Source organism: Thermomyces dupontii, assembly GCF_041956625.1.
Source record: "Thermomyces dupontii strain NRRL 2155 unplaced genomic scaffold VTN31scaffold_1, whole genome shotgun sequence".
Lineage (NCBI taxonomy): Eukaryota > Fungi > Ascomycota > Eurotiomycetes > Eurotiales > Trichocomaceae > Thermomyces > Thermomyces dupontii.
The window spans coordinates 146,978-165,623 of record NW_027192307.1 but is presented as its reverse complement, the minus strand read 5'-3'; the positions used below and the strand labels follow the sequence as shown (position 1 = coordinate 165,623).

Here is an 18,646-nt window from a genome sequence, read left to right as displayed (position 1 = left end):
CTACTAGTTCGGCGTTAGCCCGACAGACTACTACATATCTCGTTGCCTGGGATATACACACATCGGAGACGCTGGGAGAAAAACGGTTTTCTTGGGAGCCCCGCCGTATTCTCATCGAGAAGAACATAGTTCTCATGAAGAATGATTGTTGGAGTACGGATCAATCCTTTATGTACAGTTGGGACTTGTGCACGAATCGTTTTCAGACGATTGGTTGCTTTTTCAGAGTTGCATACTGGCATTTGCACGTGGACGATGACGTGCTGGTGATGTTCGAGATCGACGGGGACCAGTCGATGCCAGAAGTGCAGCAGACGAAGTGGTCATTGACCTGCGGGGAGCAGCTTGATGAGAAAAGGTACTGCCTCTCTGTGGTAGGCCCTCGCGTGGACGAGAAGATCTCTCTATCCGTCATTCAACGACTGGTATTGCACCCGTGGCTATAAGACATCGACCGAGCTGTACAGCGTTTTCGGTGACCTCTATCGCACGGTTTGCCTCACGTACGACTATGCCGTCGACCGGCTCAGCCGCCGCTGGATCGACTGTTCCCAGGTCATCAACAATGACAGTTACCTTCCAAGTTGTTACAACTCTCTCACTCCATACATCACCTACCGCTCAAGACTTGAGTCCGGAGAGATTGGAGTCTACAACATTGCCAGCGGCACCGCAACCGTGCGTCCATACCATTTTCACGCCGGAGAGGTCGATATCTCCCAATGACGGCGTGATCATCGAGATGAGAGGATGTACTTTGACCACACGTCCTTTGGTGACCGTGAGATCTTCGGTGTGCCCTCTTGGGATGGCGTGCAGCTCTGGTTCTTCAATCCTGGATCCGTGCCCATCTCCCGGATGCGGAGCCTTTTTTGGCTGCGGAGGAAAGTGGGTGATTCCCATCCCAGCTCATTGGAAGGTACAGCATAGTGCCCACTTCGCTTGGCGAGTTTTTACTGTTCTGAAAGACTGTGTTGACTGTCCATCAACAGTGGCGGAGGCTAAGGATTAGATATCAAAGAGTGAGGTCCGGAAGCCTGGCGACTTTAGACACCCGGTTCAGGTTGAGTTTCCCAGGGATGGAGGGAGTAATTCGCGATTCCTCACTTTGAGTGCAGTTTCATGGGTCGTTCATCTAGAACGCTACCATTCAGAGATGCAGAATCCTTATTTCTATTGTTGACCAAGTCTGGCCCCTCATAAAAGTCGCAGAGTCGGCGACACATCAAAGCGTACAGAAACAAGCTGCTGGTATCATCGTATGAATGAATGATGAGCTCGTTTTTGACAGTCATCTCGAGTTGATTGGCAGATCTCCGCGTTGAATTTGAAATCGTACGAGCCTAACGTGGTGTAGTACTTCTTCACTGCCCAATACCCTCGGGGTATTCCTGCAGCAGGCGTGTTCGTGACATTTCATTGAGTAAAAGTACAGCATCCTGGCCGGTCAATCATTCCAACATGCTGAGAGAGCAATCATGGATTGGCATTCAGTTTGCACCCTGCAATCATCGATATGACATTTTATGAGAAAACAGGAGCTCAAACGAATACCCAATTTCCTTCAGAAACGCCGAGCAAAGCCTGAGCAATTTAACTCTCCGCCAGAGAGATTTCACAGTAGTTCTCCGTACAGAGTGCATACATCTACCATGGTTGACTGTTGACTGATCAGGCCGCTATATTAATTGTGATCTATCTCGGTATTTTAGTCATCTCAGCCAGTCCCGTAGTGTTTTGTCAAACTGAACGCCCGGTGAGGAGTCATTCAGAGGAATCATAGGTTACATGTTGTGAAAATGCACCGAGATGCAGCAGGAAACATGCCGAAACACTTCAGACGATGGTACCTGACAGTGGTGGCGCTACCTACTGTAACTTTGATCCTCCAGAGGTATCAGGTACATGGATTGAGAAGAATCCTACAATGTATCGACCTGATTACATACACAGTGCCCCGTAATCACTATGTCATAACGTTCATGTAGTAATTTGAAAATGGTGAAAATCATTCACCGAATCCTTGCCACCAGCAAGTGCTACTACGAGTACTTTTTCATAGTAGTGTAAGGAAAACGGACCTTTTTATTAGTGGCGGCTGCCAAGTCGGATCAGGTCCTGAACCCACTCTGACAACTGGTTTAAGATGACTGGACCAATGGATAGAAGAAAAACAATCCACCAATCAGAATTTCGCTTCTCAATCTCATCCTCCTGCCAAGGGCGTAATTTCTACCAATCAGAGTCTAGACGGATGCTTCCCGCCAACCTGGTCCCAGGAACAATGCAGATGGAGACGGAGCAAAATGCGTTGGCAATAGTATGGATTGGCCATCCAGCCAGCAGCGTGTGCTGGCGCCCAAAGAGGGCTGTCTATGCAGTTGTCCACCCAAGAACAAACCATGCAGTGGGGTCAGAGAAGTCGGGGAAATGGAATTGCGGTCTAGCCCTCTGGTCTGAAGGACCGAAGGGCATATATAGTATGTAAGATGCCTCTTCTTCGGCCTGTCCACCTCAACGTTACAATCATCCTCCACGTTCCTTTACAACTGTGCCTGGGCACAGCAGTCGCTCCTTACGTACGATCCTTTGCGACGCTGAGACGTCGCATCGTCACTCCTTAATTGCCTCACTCCCAGTTGACTCTGGTTGAGACCCGGCAGATATTCTTCGTCATTCCTTTTTAATCGACTGTCTGGATCAGTCAAGATGGTGTCTTTCTCGAGCTTCTTCGGTGTTGCCGCTCTGGCCACCGCGGCCCTTGCCGCGCCACTCCACAGCAAGCGCGCCATCGGCAAGCTCGGTGTCGCCTACAATGATGTCGCGGCCATTTTGCCTTTTACATCGGCGGCGAGTTGGGCCTACAACTGGAACAAAGTGCCGGACGGCAAAGTCCCGCAGGGCGTCGAGTACTGCCCGATGCTCTGGGGCGAGAAGATGTACAACGGGTGGAATGAGGCTGCCGAGCAAGCCCTCGCTTCCGGCAGCACGTGCCTCCTGGGCTTCAACGAACCCGACTACCACGAACAAGCCAACATGTCCCCGGCCCAGGCTGTGGAAGGTTTCAAGAAGTACCTCACGCCTTTCAAGGACCGTGCCACTCTGGTGACGCCCGCCGTCACCAACGGCGGCGGCTCGATGGGTCTGTCGTGGATGCGAGACTTCCTGACCCAGTGCGGCGGCCAGTGCGGCGCTCAGGCCATGGCGATCCATTGGTACGGTGACACCTTCGATCAGTTCAAGCGGCATGTTGAATCGGCGATCCAACTCGGCAAGGAGTTTGGCATTGACCGCATCTGGATCACCGAGTTTGCGGTCAACGGCGATGTGGGCGCACAAGTTGCGTTCCTGGCCCAGGCGATTCCTTACCTCAACTCGAACGATGCCGTCGAGCGTTATTCCTACTTCATGGCCCGCGAGGGCTCTCTTCTCTCGGGAAGCGTCCTGAGCGCGATTGGAAAAGCCTACTTGGGTCTTTCGTAACTCAAACTGGAAGGGTGTACATTTCCTGAGTTGTGAACTTTTTTTTTTTTCCTCTTCATTCTCAGCAGAAGAGCCGAGCGTTGGATATAAGTCTACGACAGATATGACATGATGAACTTGATCCCCTGTCGCAGCGATTGTATTGATTGTAGAGGCGCCTCAATCTATTCTGTACAGCCTACGAGCACTCTGGACGATAATTGGGGGCGATTAGTACCATACCTAGGGTCTGGACTTTTCTGTGGAGGTACGGAGTACCCTTTTAGGTTAATAGTGATCAAACCTTTAAGGTAAGTGGAACTCTTCCTATCGATAAGGCCGATTACCTGGTTGGTCGCGTGGCACCCCTCCCCACTCCGAGCACCAAGCTCCAGTCAGGGGCAAACTCGGTCTGATGGTAACCAATCAGAAAAGACTTAGTCTTGGCACTCCACCTTCTTCATCACAATGTCTTATGGCTCCTGAGAGAATTTTCTCTTCTGGAAATGAATTCGAGGGTCCAGAACCAGAAATGGACGTGGGATGCTCATTGGTTGCAACAAAGCATTCCTTGGATCGGTTTAAGCAATTCTTAGCAGGGATGGGAAGCACTGTTCATTTCTATCGGGTTTCCCCGTTATTGGGAAGAGGAGTGTGCCGTAGGATTTCTGAAGACTTACAGTACCTACCTAGGTAGAGGTAGGTACCTTAGGTAATCATCCCTGAAATCAAGGCATTATTGAATACTAGCGGTAAAGAGACACCCAGCAGTTAACATAAGTGACAACCACAGCTCAACGAAAGAGCGCAGTACAAGCATCTTTGAAAAGGTCGTCATCTGGAACACATAATCGCCGTGAATTCCTACTCATTCAGACAACCGTAAGATCTCCCAATGTCGTACACCCCATCTTGAAGGGTCGGACAAAACGTGAATACTATGAGCCAGTGTCTGTGATACCTGCCCCGAAGGAAAGGTATAAATACCGCCTAAAGCTCCCTTCTGATCTTCTTCTCTCCATCATCTCTTATTACAACTATCAATCTACTACTAATTTATTATTAGTAGTAATACATTACTGCAGCTCAAAGAGCACCAAGTGCATCGTGGAATGCCGATTCTACCTACTTGTTTTACACTGTTAGTGCTCCGTTCGTATTCTGTTCATGGATCAGCCTAAATAATGTGAGCATGATGCAGTTACCAATGGGCATTGGAGCACCGAATGGTACCTGTTTTCTCCCAGGACCCGATGCCAGTTTGTCTCGAGTTGTCTGACCAAGGTTACTAGGCCGGAAGCCATCGCCATCAGGCAACCGTTGGCTCTGCCCATGTTCTGGGCAGAGCACAACGGCTGCCTAGTAGCAACTCCAATATTTACAATGCAATTACGACATGCAAAGCACGTACTCCTGAATACGGCGCATGCGCCGTGGTGAGTCTTGCCACTAGAAGCTGAGTTCGGCTGCCAACATTGACGCAATTAGTGCAGCAACAATTTTACTATTGTTGCTTTTACCAGGACCCCAATTGCGAGCAGATCGCATGTGACTTTTCTCAACTCGACAACGATTGTTGTTGGAGGGAGACTGGCCTCCAATCATCAACCCATATGATTTAGGACCGAGGCTAGTCTCCCTCACCTGTACTTATAGTGCAGGCCGGAGCAACTTCCTGGATGATGGAATGGTATCATGCCTCCTGTCGACAGCCGTCGGGGAAGAGAATCACCCGAACATGCTACGTCTTCCGGACAGCTGTTCGCAGAAGCTTCTCCTGTGAACGCAACAGCAATTATACAGCGGGGACTGGTACACAAAGTACCACAATTTACTACGTTTAGAACTGGGATCCATGTGTGCGTTCAGCACCATGGATCCCAGTTCCCATCATTCAAGAGTTGAAGGGTCCCTGCCACCCACCATGTGAGGCTGAAAATGGCCCATCCCAGGCCCATAACGGGCCTGGGCTGGGCCAGCAACTGATGAAATTCAATAGCAGGGCAAGTACATGTCCCTGATGATACCCAGAAAATAGTTTAATTAGGCACCGACAATGGTACCTACTCCTGCGGACCTCATCCCCACGCTCGGCTTGTTTGATTGAGCAGCTCCAGAAGAGTTCGAAGGGGCGTTTACTTCGTTAATGGTCGATCATACGATTTTCAGGGAGGAAACTTGCGGATGGGTTTGATTTGGGGGATGATGTGAGATTAAAACAATTCCTTGTCATGTATTTTTGCTGGTATCGCATGTCCAGCGCAGACAGCACATCCATGACTCGGATTCACCCACTACCACAACTGCAGTAGAGCTTTGCTCACCCACTTCGGAGTACTGCGGTTGCGGTAGTGGGTGAGTCCGGGTCATGGGTAGTGTCTGCGCTGGGTTAGTAGTAGCTAAGGAAATTGTACTATGTATGTGGCAGAGTCAATACTTATCTGCGATGGATATGTACTTACTGGTAGAGTGTCCAGATTGGTATCATGAGAGTTCATCTCATCGGAGTCAAGAGGACTTGTAGGTAGTACCCTGTACCAGGCTAGCGGAGACATCATGATGCAGATATCTGATCGATCATCGTTTGTTGACAATTGACATTAGACCTGACTGCTGCCGTTTCCGCTGCGTATATGTAAAATGCCCCTGGGAATCTCACTTGTACCGCCCATTCTGCGACCAGACTACGCCTGGCCAGCGCCAGTGCCGACTTCAATCTCGCAAACCACACCGCCAGTCCCGCGCATACCCAGCAAAGCCAGCCGGAGATTCTGGGGTTTCATCCACAACGACGCTGGACTATTTCTCCAAGTGGTACTGCGCCTGGTTTGGTGCCCATTTCAATGCACACATCGTGCAGCCACCCTTTGGTCTTGTCTTGAAATGGACGGACCGGACGAGCCTCGGCGAAGTCGCCGCGATGCAAAGGGCTCGCGCTGCAGGGATCCCGTCTCCAAAGTTCCGAGCTGCGGCGAGCACCCCGGTGACTGCAGGAAAATCTCCATCCTGATGACGCGGCTACCGGGCATTGATCAAGCTGAACAGTTCGAGCGATCCATTGGACGCCGAAGCCGAGGAGAGCCCTGGCTGCATGAACTCCAGGCGTGCATCAAAGGCGATGCGCATTTGGTCGCCGCCCAGCCAGGACGCGATTTGCTCGCCGATTGGCACGGCGTTGCACAGCGCGCGAGTGCCGGATCATGTTATGGGCCCGTTCAAGGCCGATTAAGGGTTCTACGATCATCTTTTCTAAGTATCCAGTGTTTGATTATGCGTTCAAGTCCAGGGAAGAGTTCGAAAAGACACTTGAGAAAGCCAATAAAGAAAAAAATGAAGAAAAGTCATCAAATCAAGTTTACGCATGGAGATCTCAAAGCTCATAAATGTCCTTGTGGGCGGCGACGGGCATCTGGCAACTTATCGACTGAGGTCTGGAGGCTGGTGTCCGGAGTACTGGGAGTTCACGACAGCAATGCGGTTTGGAACAGGGAGCGGGTGGTATCAAGTGGTGTCGTGGATGGGCGGTGATCAGTATCTCGAGGAACTGGAGGCTGATAGAGCTCTCAATGAGTTGACAGTCGAGTCCTACGTTGCCTTCTGATCCGGAGAATGAGGAGCCAAAGGCAACAATCCACGACGGGCTTTCTTCGAGAATCAAAATAACCAAGACAGGCAGAGAGGCTTTGCAGCATATGATTGGATGGGTTACGTAACGTAGATAACGACTACCTAACCTGTATGCTGACTAATAATGTTTTTCATCACGTGAGCTGCGACCTGTGAGTCCTGTGACGTCGGTCGCGCAACTTTGCTTCATCGTCAGGGTTGACTGATATCAACACTGGGAGTGTACAACCCGTCGACTTGTTCATCGTTATCAGAGTCTGCACGTTTACCCTCAGTGTTTTCCATATTGAGCGGTCATTCTGCTGTCTTCGTGTCTGGCTTTGTTCGAGTTCCCACAAAGAGCGGACCGTTGCCCGGGATACGGCGCGTCTCGCCTGTCGGGATTTTATCAAACAAGCAGAAATCAACCATTCAACCAAGAATCTGCAGTCGAAATCCCGACTCAGGGTGAACTAACGCAAGTTATCGGAACCGCCGATTATTACGTTATTTCGGTGTTGGTTGTCGACGCGACCACGCAACGCGACATTCCTCTGCAGTTCTAAGCCCGGAAACACAGTTTCCGGCTCTGGCGTTTCTGTCGTCCAGCATGGCTTCGACCAACGGCTTGGACGATTTGGACTATCTGGCACCGGATTTTGATCTCAATTCGCTCACCGTGCCGCGGCTGCGTTCGATTCTGGTCAGCCATGATATTCCGTATCCGGCCTCGGCGAAAAAGTCCCAGCTCATCTCCATCCTAGAGCAGGAGGTCTTGCCCAAGGCTAAGAAGCTGCTTCGCGAACGGGAGCGCGTCCGGCGGACCAGTGCGGGTATCACGGATATGAGCCGGCAGTCGACGGTAGGAGAGGATGGTGATGGAGACGCGGCGCGATCCATGGCTTCGACCGTGACTAGCACGCGACGTGGTCGGTCCAGACCGAGCACTCGAGCCTCTACGGCTGAGCGAGAAGACAATGCCGTGCAGGCAACTCCTAGACGCAGAGGCCGGCCCAGCTCTCGCAGCACGCGCGCGTCGGACGTAGATACAGGCGACGAATGGGCGACGACTCCGTCTGTCGCGCCATCCACCCCGCAGCGCAGGTCCACGGCGAGAAGGTCAAAGGTCGCCGACGCGCCACCGCCGATGGAAACCATTGAAGGATCACCGAGCATCAAAACAGAGAGTCGAGAGAGCAGCGTGTTTACCGATGACAACCCCTTTCAGAGCGGAAGTTCGCCGACCCCACTCGACCGAACGCCGCGCGCATCTGCTGTTAGTTCTGAGCGCAAGCGAATGAGCACTCCCTTGCCTCGGGTACCCAAGCCCTCTGTTACCTCGGAACGGAAACGTGACTCGGAGCTCCCGAGTAGTTTCCGACACGCCGATTATTCTTTTACCGGCACGAAGTTGGAATTCGAGTCTCCGGCACAACGCCCCAGCCCAGTTAAGGAGGAGGATGTCTCCGACGATGCCTCCCAAGATGAAGAAGAAGAATATGGCGACGAATTCACACCAGAGGAGCAATTGGCCCTCGAAGCCGAGGCAGAGGCCGAACGGGCCCGTGGTGTCATCAAAAAGCCGCGCCAGGCCTCAAGCGCATCACGGGCGGCGCCGTGGGTGGTGCTCCTTGCGTTGTTGACAGGTTTTGGGATCTGGTGGCGTCAAGAAAAGATTGAGATTGGGTTCTGCGGCGTTGGAAAGCCGACCTGGTCTCTTGCAAACACGAACGTGCCTAAATGGGCGGATGTCTTGGAGCCGCAGTGTGAACCATGCCCACCACATGCTTTCTGCTATCCCAACATGAAGGTCCAGTGCGAGCAAGACTTCCTCCTGACGCCGCATCCGTTTTCGTTGGGAGGGCTGCTGCCACTGCCGCCGACCTGTGAGCCAGACAGCGAGAAATCACGACGCGTCAAGGCGGTGGCCGACCGGGCCGTGGAGCAGCTACGGGACCGTCGGGCCAAGTACGAATGCGGCGACGACAATGGAAAAATCAAATCGCCGGCGATTTCAGAAGAAGAACTGAAGCAGGCCGTGTCGCAGAAGCGGCGCAAGGGCATGAGCGATGAAGAGTTTGACGAGCTCTGGCGGGGCGCGATCGGGGACATTGTCGGACGGGAAGAGATTTCAGTCAAGGAGCGGTAAGCCTTTGCTCATTTCCTCCTACTCACGTATCGGGCGTCTCGTCCAGGGGTTCTATCTTTAAGATGGTTAGGTTCTGACGTGAAACTCGAACCACTAACAGAGACCGGGATACATCAACAGATCAACTGGCCTGGAGCTCTCGTCCAGCTCCACCGCAAGATTCCCCCTCGGATGCGCACTCCGCCACCACATCCGACAGTCTCTCCGCGTATATCGACTCCCTCTTTCAGCTCTAGCGTTGACGTTGGCGGGCGTTGCGTATATCCGGGCGCGGATCCGGGCGCGACAGGCCGACATTGCCCGGGTTCCGGAACTTGTGGCGACGACACTGGACCGGCTGTCGACGCAGGCGGCACTGTACGCACGGGGCGAGGCGCCGGAGCCGTGGATCCCCATCGGGCAGCTGCGGGATGACGTGCTGCGGTCGGAGCTCAAGGGCAGCCGCCGGGAAAGTCTGTGGCGTCGGGTGGCGCACGTGGTGGAGGGCAACGCCAATGTGCGCGCGGCGGTCCGCGAGGGCCGCGGCGGGGACGTTGCCCGGGTGTGGGAATGGATCGGCGGGTTAAGCAGTCTAGATGGACTACGCCGCAGCCCGCAGTCGCCGTCGTCGCCATCGTCACCGGGCGAAGCTGAGCAGGAATTGGAGGACCAGGGACGGCGCGAATTGCGTCGCTGGACTGAGGGGCGGCCTATCTATTAGGCGTAAGTTTGGCTTTGTTGTAGATATGCTGCTTGTTTTATGTTTGATGTATGCAGGTTGTGTGTAGCACGGTTATGGATGATTTTATGCAGGATCGTTTGAATTGAATGAATTCAAAGTTTCAATGTTTTCTTCTACATGAACAGATCATCGAGGTCCGTCACTCCCCACGACACCCACGGTTTATTCGGATCCATCTCCCACCGTCTCTGCGTCGACACCCTCTCATACCTCGCATCGGTATGTGCGTAGAACAGCTCCGGGCATCTTCTCCACTCATTGCTCCCCTCCAGCGGACCCACGTTCAATGCTCTGGCCACCATCATGGTGAACTGGAACGGATCCTCCGGATACGGCCGCGGCCGATGCAGCCTCGCAAAATGCTGCACAGCCAACATGGTAAACACGGACGGACAAAAGTCGCACGCAACGCTGAACAGGCTCCCACCGGGGTTCCGCCGGTTCGACTCCCAGGGGACCCCGAAGGTGATTTGTTCAATGTCATCCAGAAAACGGAACAGATTGCGGTGCGGGCAGAGCGGGACGATGAGGGGCCGCGCGCGCTCTTCGGTCTCTCCGAGGTCGACGAGGCGATGGTAGCGGAAGAGGGAAACGTGCAGGATGATGTCGATGTAGAGGAAAGGTCCTCTGTATTGATTGCTGCTGTTGCTGTTGTTGTTGTTGTTGTTGCTGTTGCTGTTGCTGCCAGAGGTGGTCTCGTATGCGACGGAGAGGTATATGGTGCGCTCAATCTGGCAAATACCGCCGGGGTCGCGAAAGGTGCAATGGTGCCAGGGAGGCCGGCCGGGGATGAGAAAGTTGTTGGGCCCGTTCTCAATGATGATGTCGTCCTGACTGGTACCCTCGTGGTCGTGGTCGTGGTCATGGTCGTGGTGGTCATCACTTCCCGGTCCACCCCCGGCTGCGACCCTCCGCGATGACCACAGCTCCTGCACCAATCTCACCGCATCCCGATAGGTCAACTGTACGCATTGACACAGATGCACCACGCCCGTCCTCCCCAGTCGACACTCCCGCTGCTCCGCCAGAACAAACCATCGTTCCAACGCGCAGAACTCCTCTCGCGGGTGCAGCATCTGGCATCCAGAGCAGCACAGCCACCGCTGTCCCGCCTCCCTCTCCAGCGTGCGGAGGAGCTGCCAACGCGGCTGCTCAAAGGCCGGCCTTATCTGCCTTCTACCATCCCGCATGGCGAAGACCTCCCGCAGCGCCATCTGCCAGGCGTCAAGCTGCTCGTACTGGAAAGGTCGGCAGAGTAAGGTCCGGTGTTTCCGAGCGGTGGGTGCGCCGATGAGGGTCCACAGAGTCTGGCAGGTGAGCCCGAGCCGGACCGCGTCGAGTGGGGAGAGGTGTGCCGCGATGAGAAGCATGAGCTCAAGGGGGAGGATTTCGAGAATACTCTTCTTGTTCTCGTCATGGTCGTTGTCCCGGATTATGAAGCTCGTCAGGGCTTGCAAAAGCGGCCATGCCCATCCTTTCTGCTCTTCTTCATCCTCACGGCGTCTGCGAGGAACGATTGCTTGCAGAATCCGCTGCATCTTTCTTTTTTTTCTTCTGTTTTCTGTTCTCTGGAGGACTGCTCGCTAGGCTACCATGGAGGGGGTTGTTGCATAGGAGTACTGACTGAACGTCCTCCCCATGCGTAGATTGAAGGAATTTTTTTTTTTTTTTTCATTGTGCGTGTCTCTGGACAATTTATCGAAAATTCCCTGGAAAGGTATTCACGGTGCACGTTTTAGGGTTGGATGGGGTTCTGGTTGTTGGAAACTTCCGATTAGAGATGTTTATTCACAGTTGGGAACGAGTCTGCGAGTGAGTTCAAACGGGTTCTACGAAAGATGGATGGACTGGTTCAGACTTCAGTTCCTGCTGTAGCATTGTTTTGACGATATGTTCCGAGATAAGTACACTCCTTATAGGCAATCAACCAGACTTCTGAAGAACAGAGATCACCCGAACTAGCACTCTATGATCACCATATTAACCTATCTACGAGTACAAACCTGCGCCTGCAACCGACCCTCCAACCCGGCATTCTGCAAATGAAAATAGAATAGGTATATGCATCATGTCCCAGTGCAACCACAACATTTGACCAGCTAAGAATAGGATTATGACAGATGGAACGCGCCCTGCCCCTCCTGGATCGCCATGATCAGGCGCTCACGCAGCACCTCCAGGCTGCTGTAGTCAGGCAACTTGAGGTAGTTGACACATGTCATCACACTCGGCAGGTAATCGTCGGACGTGTACGGAGGCTCGCTCGGACGACACACGACCGTAAACATGGGCGTGAGGCTCTTGAATCCTATCCGAAGTTAGCTTGGGCCGAATCTGAAGTACACATGTCAAAACAAACTCACCTCCGATTGGCAGCTTCGGACTCCCCGTGACAAATTGCAAGAAATCCCGGCGCTGCTGCTTGTTAAGCTCGGTCATGGCCTGCAAGAGGTTGCGGACGCTCTTGCTGTCCATGTTGAAGCCATGGTCCGCCTTGATCGAATCCATGAGCGCTGTGATCCGTTAGCCCCAATTCGATTCGTAAGGAACGTAGAATAGACGGACTCTCCATAGACCAGTCCTCCTCAACCTGACCAAACAGCATGACCAGCTCGTTTGGCGTAAACGCCCGTAACGACGAGAACGGGAACACGCTGGAGAACCCGGTCCGGAAGGCATCAAGTTGCCGCTGCACACCGCTCCCAAGTGTGAGATCCACCACCCGGTCTACGTATTGATCGACGTTGTCAATCGTCACCGCGGTGTTGGCTCCGTTGGGAATCAGTTCGATTGATGGATAGCCCGGCAGCGTGAAATCCAGCCCAAGCTCCTCCACGTGCACCCCGTCGATCTCGATCTCTTGCAACGCGCGACTCCGCTGCTCTGCGCTCAGGGAATGGTCGTTCTCAATTCGCTTCTTCGCGTTCGCAAACCGCTTGAGCAAGAGCAGCGAGTTGGCCAGATCCGGATCCACCGTCCGCACCGTCCCCAGTGATGGCTTCACCGGAGACAGTGACAGCCGGAAGAACGTCGGATTGAAGTTGATGTCAACGATGCGCGAGTCGAGCATCGACCGGGCCACAAATTTCCCTAGCGTCTTGAACAACTGCAGCTGCTTCTTGCCCGCCTCTGTCTCCGCCTGTTCATCACTCATCGGCGCCGGGAATAACCCGTTCTTGCTGGTGACGAACTCGCTGTTATCCTCTGAGTCATTTTCCCGCCACAGCTTGAGCTTCTTCTTGGAGAACTCCCTGGACACGGTGGAGTAAAACTCCAGCGTCGGTCCGAGACCCGTCCCGACTTCTTCAAAGTACTCCACTTCGAGGATGCTGGGTGACGACCCGTACAGCTCCATCACCTTCATGGCCGACTCGAGGATCCTCGACCGCGAGATGCGCACCTTCTGCCGCTGTAGGCGACCAAAGAACGGACGGTCATCCCGCCGCTGATCCCGCCCACCATCCTCGTTCTGCCACCGCATCATGGCCCGCGCATAGCCAAATGCCGTCGACTGCAAGAACAGGTGCCGAGTCTCGAACGGGAACAGGAACGGGAACTCCCGGGCCAGGTCCAGGCTCCAGCTCGGCAAGCAACCGCTCGCCACAATCAGGGGTTCCTCTAGCTGCCGGTTCAACTTCGCCGTCAGCTTGGTGTTGACAAACTGCGACGGTGCCTCCGGCGTAATGCCGACCAGTTCCCGGTTCTCCGCCATGAGATCGTCCAAGTGTACGTTAATCTCATGCAAGAAGCGCAGCAACCGCAAAATCGACGCCGTGATTGGGTTCTGACTCAGCGACTTGGGGAGCCCCGTCTTCTCGTCTCGATCCTCCGTGTCCTCCCTTGAGCCCGTACTCAGAGACGACGGCTCGGGCGGAGGAGGTCCTGGAACACGGCGGAACCGCACCGTGTGCACCGTCGACCAAACGCTTCCGCCAGAGTCTTCCCCTGCATTCTGCATGCTCTTGTAGATGGCGCGGTAAATCGTCGTTTCGTTGGTTACGATTTCCCCGCCGACACGGAACTCGATGTGCCAGTCTTGAGGAATCGAGGCCATGGCGGCCGCGTAAGAGGCATACGACCGACTACTGCTGGGCCCGGCGGACGAGCTTCCACTGGCAGGAGGGTTCTGATCCTGGGAGGAAGCTGCAGACGAGCTCTTGGAAGGTGTTTGAGATTGCGAGGGCGTCGTAACCCGCGTGCCATCCTCCTTCCGAGCAGTCACCCTTCCAGTTGCGGCGACCTCCATGTTGACGGCGCTGGAGTCATTGCCGCGATTTTCGCCAGCGTCTTCCTCGAGATCGTCCACAATGGCATTCAGCTCTTCGTCATCCTCCTCCGAGTGATCCTCCGCTTCTTCCTCGCCCTCATCTTCCTCATCCTCCTCGTCGCTGAGACGCCTCTCGTCCGCGCATTCTAAGAACCGCCGACTCTCTTCACTGTCGAGCATGTTCGAGGACTGGTTGCGGCTCGAGCGCCGCGTTCCTGTTCTCCTGTCGCCGCTCCCGTCGCCGCTCCCGCTGGAACGGCGCTGCGTGGTCGATCGGCGGTTGCTACTTGACGCCCGACGATCACGCGGCTGACCGCCGGTCGAGGACTGCGCAGGAGTCGTCGACGATGAGGACCCATTGTTGGCCAGTCTACGTCCCGAACCACCCTGGTCATCCCTGGTGCGGCCGGAGCGAGACATGTTCAAAAGATCGCGTCCGCTGGTGGCCACCCGCGGGCGGTCTGACAGACTGATCCGCGGCCGCAAAAAGTCATCCAGGGACTTGAATGTGGCGATCGCATGGATGGACACCATCAGATGCTTGTACGGCCGGGGAATATCCGACTCGTCATCGGCGACGAGCTTCAGCCGCACCTGTCTTCCCAGCATGTGGGCAGCGTTGCTCCTGGTATTCTCCAGAGAGTTATGACCAACGGTGATGACCTCGAAATGCTCCGTGCGGCTGAGTAGGTCGTGCAACTTCCGGATCAAGACGCTGAACGGCGTCGCAGAGGAAGCCTGTCCCCCGCGAGCCTTGTCCGACAACGCCTTCCCCATAAAAGCCTGCAGGAATGTCGTCCTGGCCTCCCGGGCCGTGTCGGGCCTGTTGAAGATGTCCAGGAGAACATCGATGACCCCCGACGTGAGCAATTCGGAGCTGGTGATGTTGTCCAGGGCGCCATTCTCGAAGTACGAAGCAAGTTTCTGGAAAAGGCCAAGAGCGTCACCAGTGGCGCCGTCAGCATAGCAGGCAGTGAGACCGCTTGCCAGTTCCTGTAGATCCGTCAGGATCTTCGAGGCCCTGTCCCGCAGGGATTTGGTTCCCTCAGTTTCGTTGTACCGCTGAAGGAAGCCTCGTGCAGTCCGAATGACGGCGTCGTTCATGGCGACATCCACGGAAAAGGAGAGCGGCTGGGAGGGCGGGAACGATCCGGAGTCTTCCGAATCGGACGTGTCATCCTCGTCGCGATCACGGCCATCATCGTCATCCTCGTCTGGATAGTCCTGTCCTTCCCGATCATCCTCCTCATCCTCGTCATCATCGTCGGAGTCAGGACTACCATCACGCCGCATGCGGGAATCCTCGCCTGCCATTGGCGAGGCTGTCTCAGAGCGCTGGCTATGAGTGTCCTCATCATTACCCGCCGGTGAATGGGCGTTGCCGGCTTCCTTGGATAACGACTGCTCCGCAATGGACATGACCTGCGAAATGACACCTTCGCGATGGAACTGATACTGGTAGATGGTCGGAAGCCTCACGAACAGCAACTCTGCGCACTGGAGGGCGTAAAACACAAGAGATGGGTGATCCTTTTGAGAGAGAATGGCGGCGAGGAAGGAGGCATATGGGACATTGCGGATGGCCTCCTCGATCACGTCCGCATCGATGTTCTGGAGCATCTTGAGCTGTGCGATGAGGACCTTTTGGCGAACTCCTTGATTCACCGTGCTCGAATAGGCGTCCGTCAATGTGGGGAACAGAATGACAGCGAACCGCTTCAGCTCGGCCTTGCTCGACTGCAGTAGCTGCCGTCTCTGTTTGGCAGTCTCCTTGGCTCTACTGGATGACCGCACGGGGTTGTAGGGGCCAGTGTCCACACGCAGACGGTCAAAGTGGGAGAGTGAGTCCGAATAATCCTCGGCGGCAGGTAGCAGTTCGCAGATAACGTTCAAGGTCTCGTACACCTGCTCTCTGGGACGATGCACCAGCGCCTGCATGGTCACAATGTTGTCCACCTTGTTGTCCTCCCCACGCGGCGCGGAGACTCCGGTCAGAATCTGATAGAGGGTATCAACGACATCCATTTTCAGCAGCTCAGCGGAGAGGCGCGGGCTCGCTCGAGCGACGTAGCCCAAGACGCGCAGGAACTGCGTGTGGATATCGGGACCAATCAGATTGGTGGCACCGGGCAACAAGAGACGCAGGATCGCCCGCAGCATTGCGGGTTCAATGAGTTGCTCCAATTTCTCCGGCCGGTGCTTGAAGCTTTCGACGATGCGCGAGACGCAGAGACACGCTTGCTCCACCACTTTCTGATCATTGCTCGACAGGACGTTGAGCAGGGTTGGCATCACGTCTCGTACCACGGGGAAGCTGTCGCTGGGAAGGTTCCGACAGCAATTGGCGGCAGTGGTCACCGCAGTTCGCTGAGTGCTTGTGGGGAAGAAGTCCAAATAAGTCAGGCAAGCCGTTAACCCGCCTTCGCGGACAATGGAGGCTGGGAAATCGACGGAGATTTTGTGGAGAGTACTCAGGGCTTGCTCAGCTAGATCGATGAATTGGATGTCCAAAAGCTTTTGACAGAGGACAGGAACCGCGCCGCCGTAAACGACGTTGGCAACGGAACCCCGAAGAGCCTCCATCAGATTTGCCAAACAGCGACAGGCCAAAAGCATGAGTTCCGGGTTCTCCTCTCCGAACTCATTCGGTTGCATCAGCGCAACCAGCTCTTTGACGAACGGATCTGGAGAAAACTGGCCAGAAAGGTTGTCTTCATTCGAGACGAGCAGCAGATCCGAAAGATCCTGCAGGGCGATGAGCTGCATGGAGGGATCGTCTTTCATCCGCAAACTACTTAAGATATCTCGCAGACGAGCCGAAACTCCGGTCATCATTCCTGACAGGGCTCTTAGAGTATGCTGTAGGCCACCGAATGGACTCGGCGACCGGAAGAAGTTACTCCGGAACGGATCCCCATCTTCATCGTCGCCACGGCCGGACTGGTTTGTCCCATCATTGCTCTCGCTTCGAGGCGACGATGCCGTCTCGTCCGGGTCATCATAGTCATCGTCGGGCCGTCTTTGCGACTCCGAATCACTTGGAGGCTCGTCCGCGTCGGGCATGGGAATATCCGGGCTCAGTTTCGGCGACCGTTTCTTCTGCCGTCGAGCTGATGAGGCGGCTGACTCTGCAGGAGAGTTGATTAGATCTGGTTCCAATGTGGGATCAGGTCATGAAATACTCACCTTGGCCCGGCTTGCCATTCCTACTGGATCGCCGTCGTGATGAGGACGATGATGACGCAGGAGCTCTTGAGTTCTGATCGTGGGAACGAGAAGAGGATCTATTCCCCAGATTAGCATTCTCGAGTCCGATGGACCGGAGAGGAAGAACTACGAACCCTGGTGGGGACATTGCTGAACGGGACCGAGTGCTTCGTCGATCAGCGGCGGGAGCAGAGGTCGTAGATGACGCCACGGGACTCGTGGCTCGAGGATCAGATGCAGCGGTTCGCTGTCGCTTGGAGCGTCTTGTTTGATAGGGCGTTGAGGAGGGAGAATGGACGTCGGGCTGAGACTGGTCTCGTCGAGTGGAGGCTTTACGCTTGCGGGAGGATGCAGGAACACCAGGAGGGACAGCCGCAGGCCCTCCCACGACGGACGACGAAGCGGCGGAGTCTGCTGCAGCCGCGGCGAGACGTGCAGAGGAGCGGGTGTTTCTGTTGACAATATTAGCATAAGTATGATGCCAGCGAACGGGAAACAGCCCAGGGAGCTATGGCCGATCCCCGGAGATGTCGTGCGATGAAAATTAGGGACAAGAGAAAAAGCAACTACAATATCGGGGGGTGAGACATACCTCGGCGCCGGACTCGCGGCAACGGAAATGGAGGCTGGAGGACCTTGGGCAGAGGGTCCCGAGAGAGCAGATGCGCGGGAGGAGGGCGGTGCTGGGTCCTGGTGATCGGCCGCAGTCGTTCGTCTGGCCATAAGTGGTTGGAGGCGTGGATGAAATGGGAGGTTCGTCGTCGCCGGATCAGCGCTCCATCCGCAGCTCGATCAGGCGGGGAGTGCAGCGGCGAACGATGGAGAGGATGAAAACGGGTATGTATTGGATGGACGGAGGGTTGGAGAGAGATGCAAAGCAGCAGATAGCAGGCCGATGAACTCGAAATGGACCGAGAAGGACGAAGACACAAGGACAAAGATTGAATTGATCATGGATTCAGAACTCTGATGGAGATTTGGCCTGGAGATCAATGCGTTGGGTCCGGAGAGCGAGAGCCCGCCGAAGCGCAGATAACGAAGTTATCTAGCTGGGGTGACGTTATTGGGTTATAACCCAGTTACAAGATTGCTAGTCATGTATTCCGAATGCAGCTAGCTTCCAGATCACGTGACTAAAAATCACGTGTTGGCCGTTTGATAGCTCTTGGCACGATCGCGCCATCGCGCATTTTCCACCGGTGATGACTAATCACATCTCCTCCACCCCGGGAGC

The 18,646-nt window shown here is 54.7% G+C and overlaps 8 protein-coding genes across 8 annotated transcripts; 6 read left to right on the top strand and 2 right to left on the bottom strand.

The window, feature by feature from the left end:
• Positions 1–511: 511 nt before the first annotated feature.
• On the top strand, positions 512–1,012 carry VTN31DRAFT_69 (uncharacterized protein; the record flags this gene model as incomplete). The annotated part of the gene is made up of 1 exon (XM_069407560.1): positions 512–1,012. The coding sequence occupies one exon, from the start codon at positions 512–514 to the stop codon at positions 1,010–1,012; it is 501 nt and encodes a 166-aa protein (XP_069262925.1).
• Positions 1,013–2,709: 1,697 nt separating this feature from the next.
• On the top strand, positions 2,710–3,483 carry VTN31DRAFT_68 (uncharacterized protein; the record flags this gene model as incomplete). Its single annotated transcript, XM_069407449.1, has 1 exon — positions 2,710–3,483. One exon carries the CDS (start codon positions 2,710–2,712, stop codon positions 3,481–3,483), a length of 774 nt encoding a protein of 257 aa, XP_069262924.1.
• A 1,205-nt stretch (positions 3,484–4,688) lies between these two features.
• Positions 4,689–5,079, top strand: VTN31DRAFT_67 (uncharacterized protein; the record flags this gene model as incomplete). The annotated part of the gene is made up of 3 exons (XM_069407338.1): positions 4,689–4,691; positions 4,755–4,898; positions 4,951–5,079. 3 exons carry the CDS (start codon positions 4,689–4,691, stop codon positions 5,077–5,079), a joined length of 276 nt encoding a protein of 91 aa, XP_069262923.1.
• Positions 5,080–5,518: 439 nt separating this feature from the next.
• VTN31DRAFT_66 (uncharacterized protein) lies at positions 5,519–6,691 on the top strand (the record flags this gene model as incomplete). Its single annotated transcript, XM_069407227.1, has 3 exons — positions 5,519–5,521; positions 6,146–6,445; positions 6,500–6,691. The coding sequence occupies 3 exons, from the start codon at positions 5,519–5,521 to the stop codon at positions 6,689–6,691; spliced, it is 495 nt and encodes a 164-aa protein (XP_069262922.1).
• Positions 6,692–6,823: 132 nt separating this feature from the next.
• Positions 6,824–7,634, top strand: VTN31DRAFT_65 (uncharacterized protein; the record flags this gene model as incomplete). The annotated part of the gene is made up of 2 exons (XM_069407116.1): positions 6,824–7,051; positions 7,419–7,634. 2 exons carry the CDS (start codon positions 6,824–6,826, stop codon positions 7,632–7,634), a joined length of 444 nt encoding a protein of 147 aa, XP_069262921.1.
• Positions 7,635–7,678: 44 nt separating this feature from the next.
• VTN31DRAFT_64 (uncharacterized protein) lies at positions 7,679–9,917 on the top strand (the record flags this gene model as incomplete). The annotated part of the gene is made up of 2 exons (XM_069407005.1): positions 7,679–9,213; positions 9,338–9,917. The coding sequence occupies 2 exons, from the start codon at positions 7,679–7,681 to the stop codon at positions 9,915–9,917; spliced, it is 2,115 nt and encodes a 704-aa protein (XP_069262920.1).
• A 134-nt stretch (positions 9,918–10,051) lies between these two features.
• Positions 10,052–11,476, bottom strand: VTN31DRAFT_63 (uncharacterized protein; the record flags this gene model as incomplete). Its single annotated transcript, XM_069406894.1, has 1 exon — positions 10,052–11,476. One exon carries the CDS (start codon positions 11,474–11,476, stop codon positions 10,052–10,054), a length of 1,425 nt encoding a protein of 474 aa, XP_069262919.1.
• A 573-nt stretch (positions 11,477–12,049) lies between these two features.
• Positions 12,050–18,135, bottom strand: VTN31DRAFT_62 (uncharacterized protein; the record flags this gene model as incomplete). Its single annotated transcript, XM_069406783.1, has 6 exons — positions 12,050–12,246; positions 12,302–12,451; positions 12,504–17,333; positions 17,392–17,489; positions 17,547–17,864; positions 18,005–18,135. The coding sequence occupies 6 exons, from the start codon at positions 18,133–18,135 to the stop codon at positions 12,050–12,052; spliced, it is 5,724 nt and encodes a 1,907-aa protein (XP_069262918.1).
• Between the last annotated feature and the right edge of the window lie 511 nt (positions 18,136–18,646).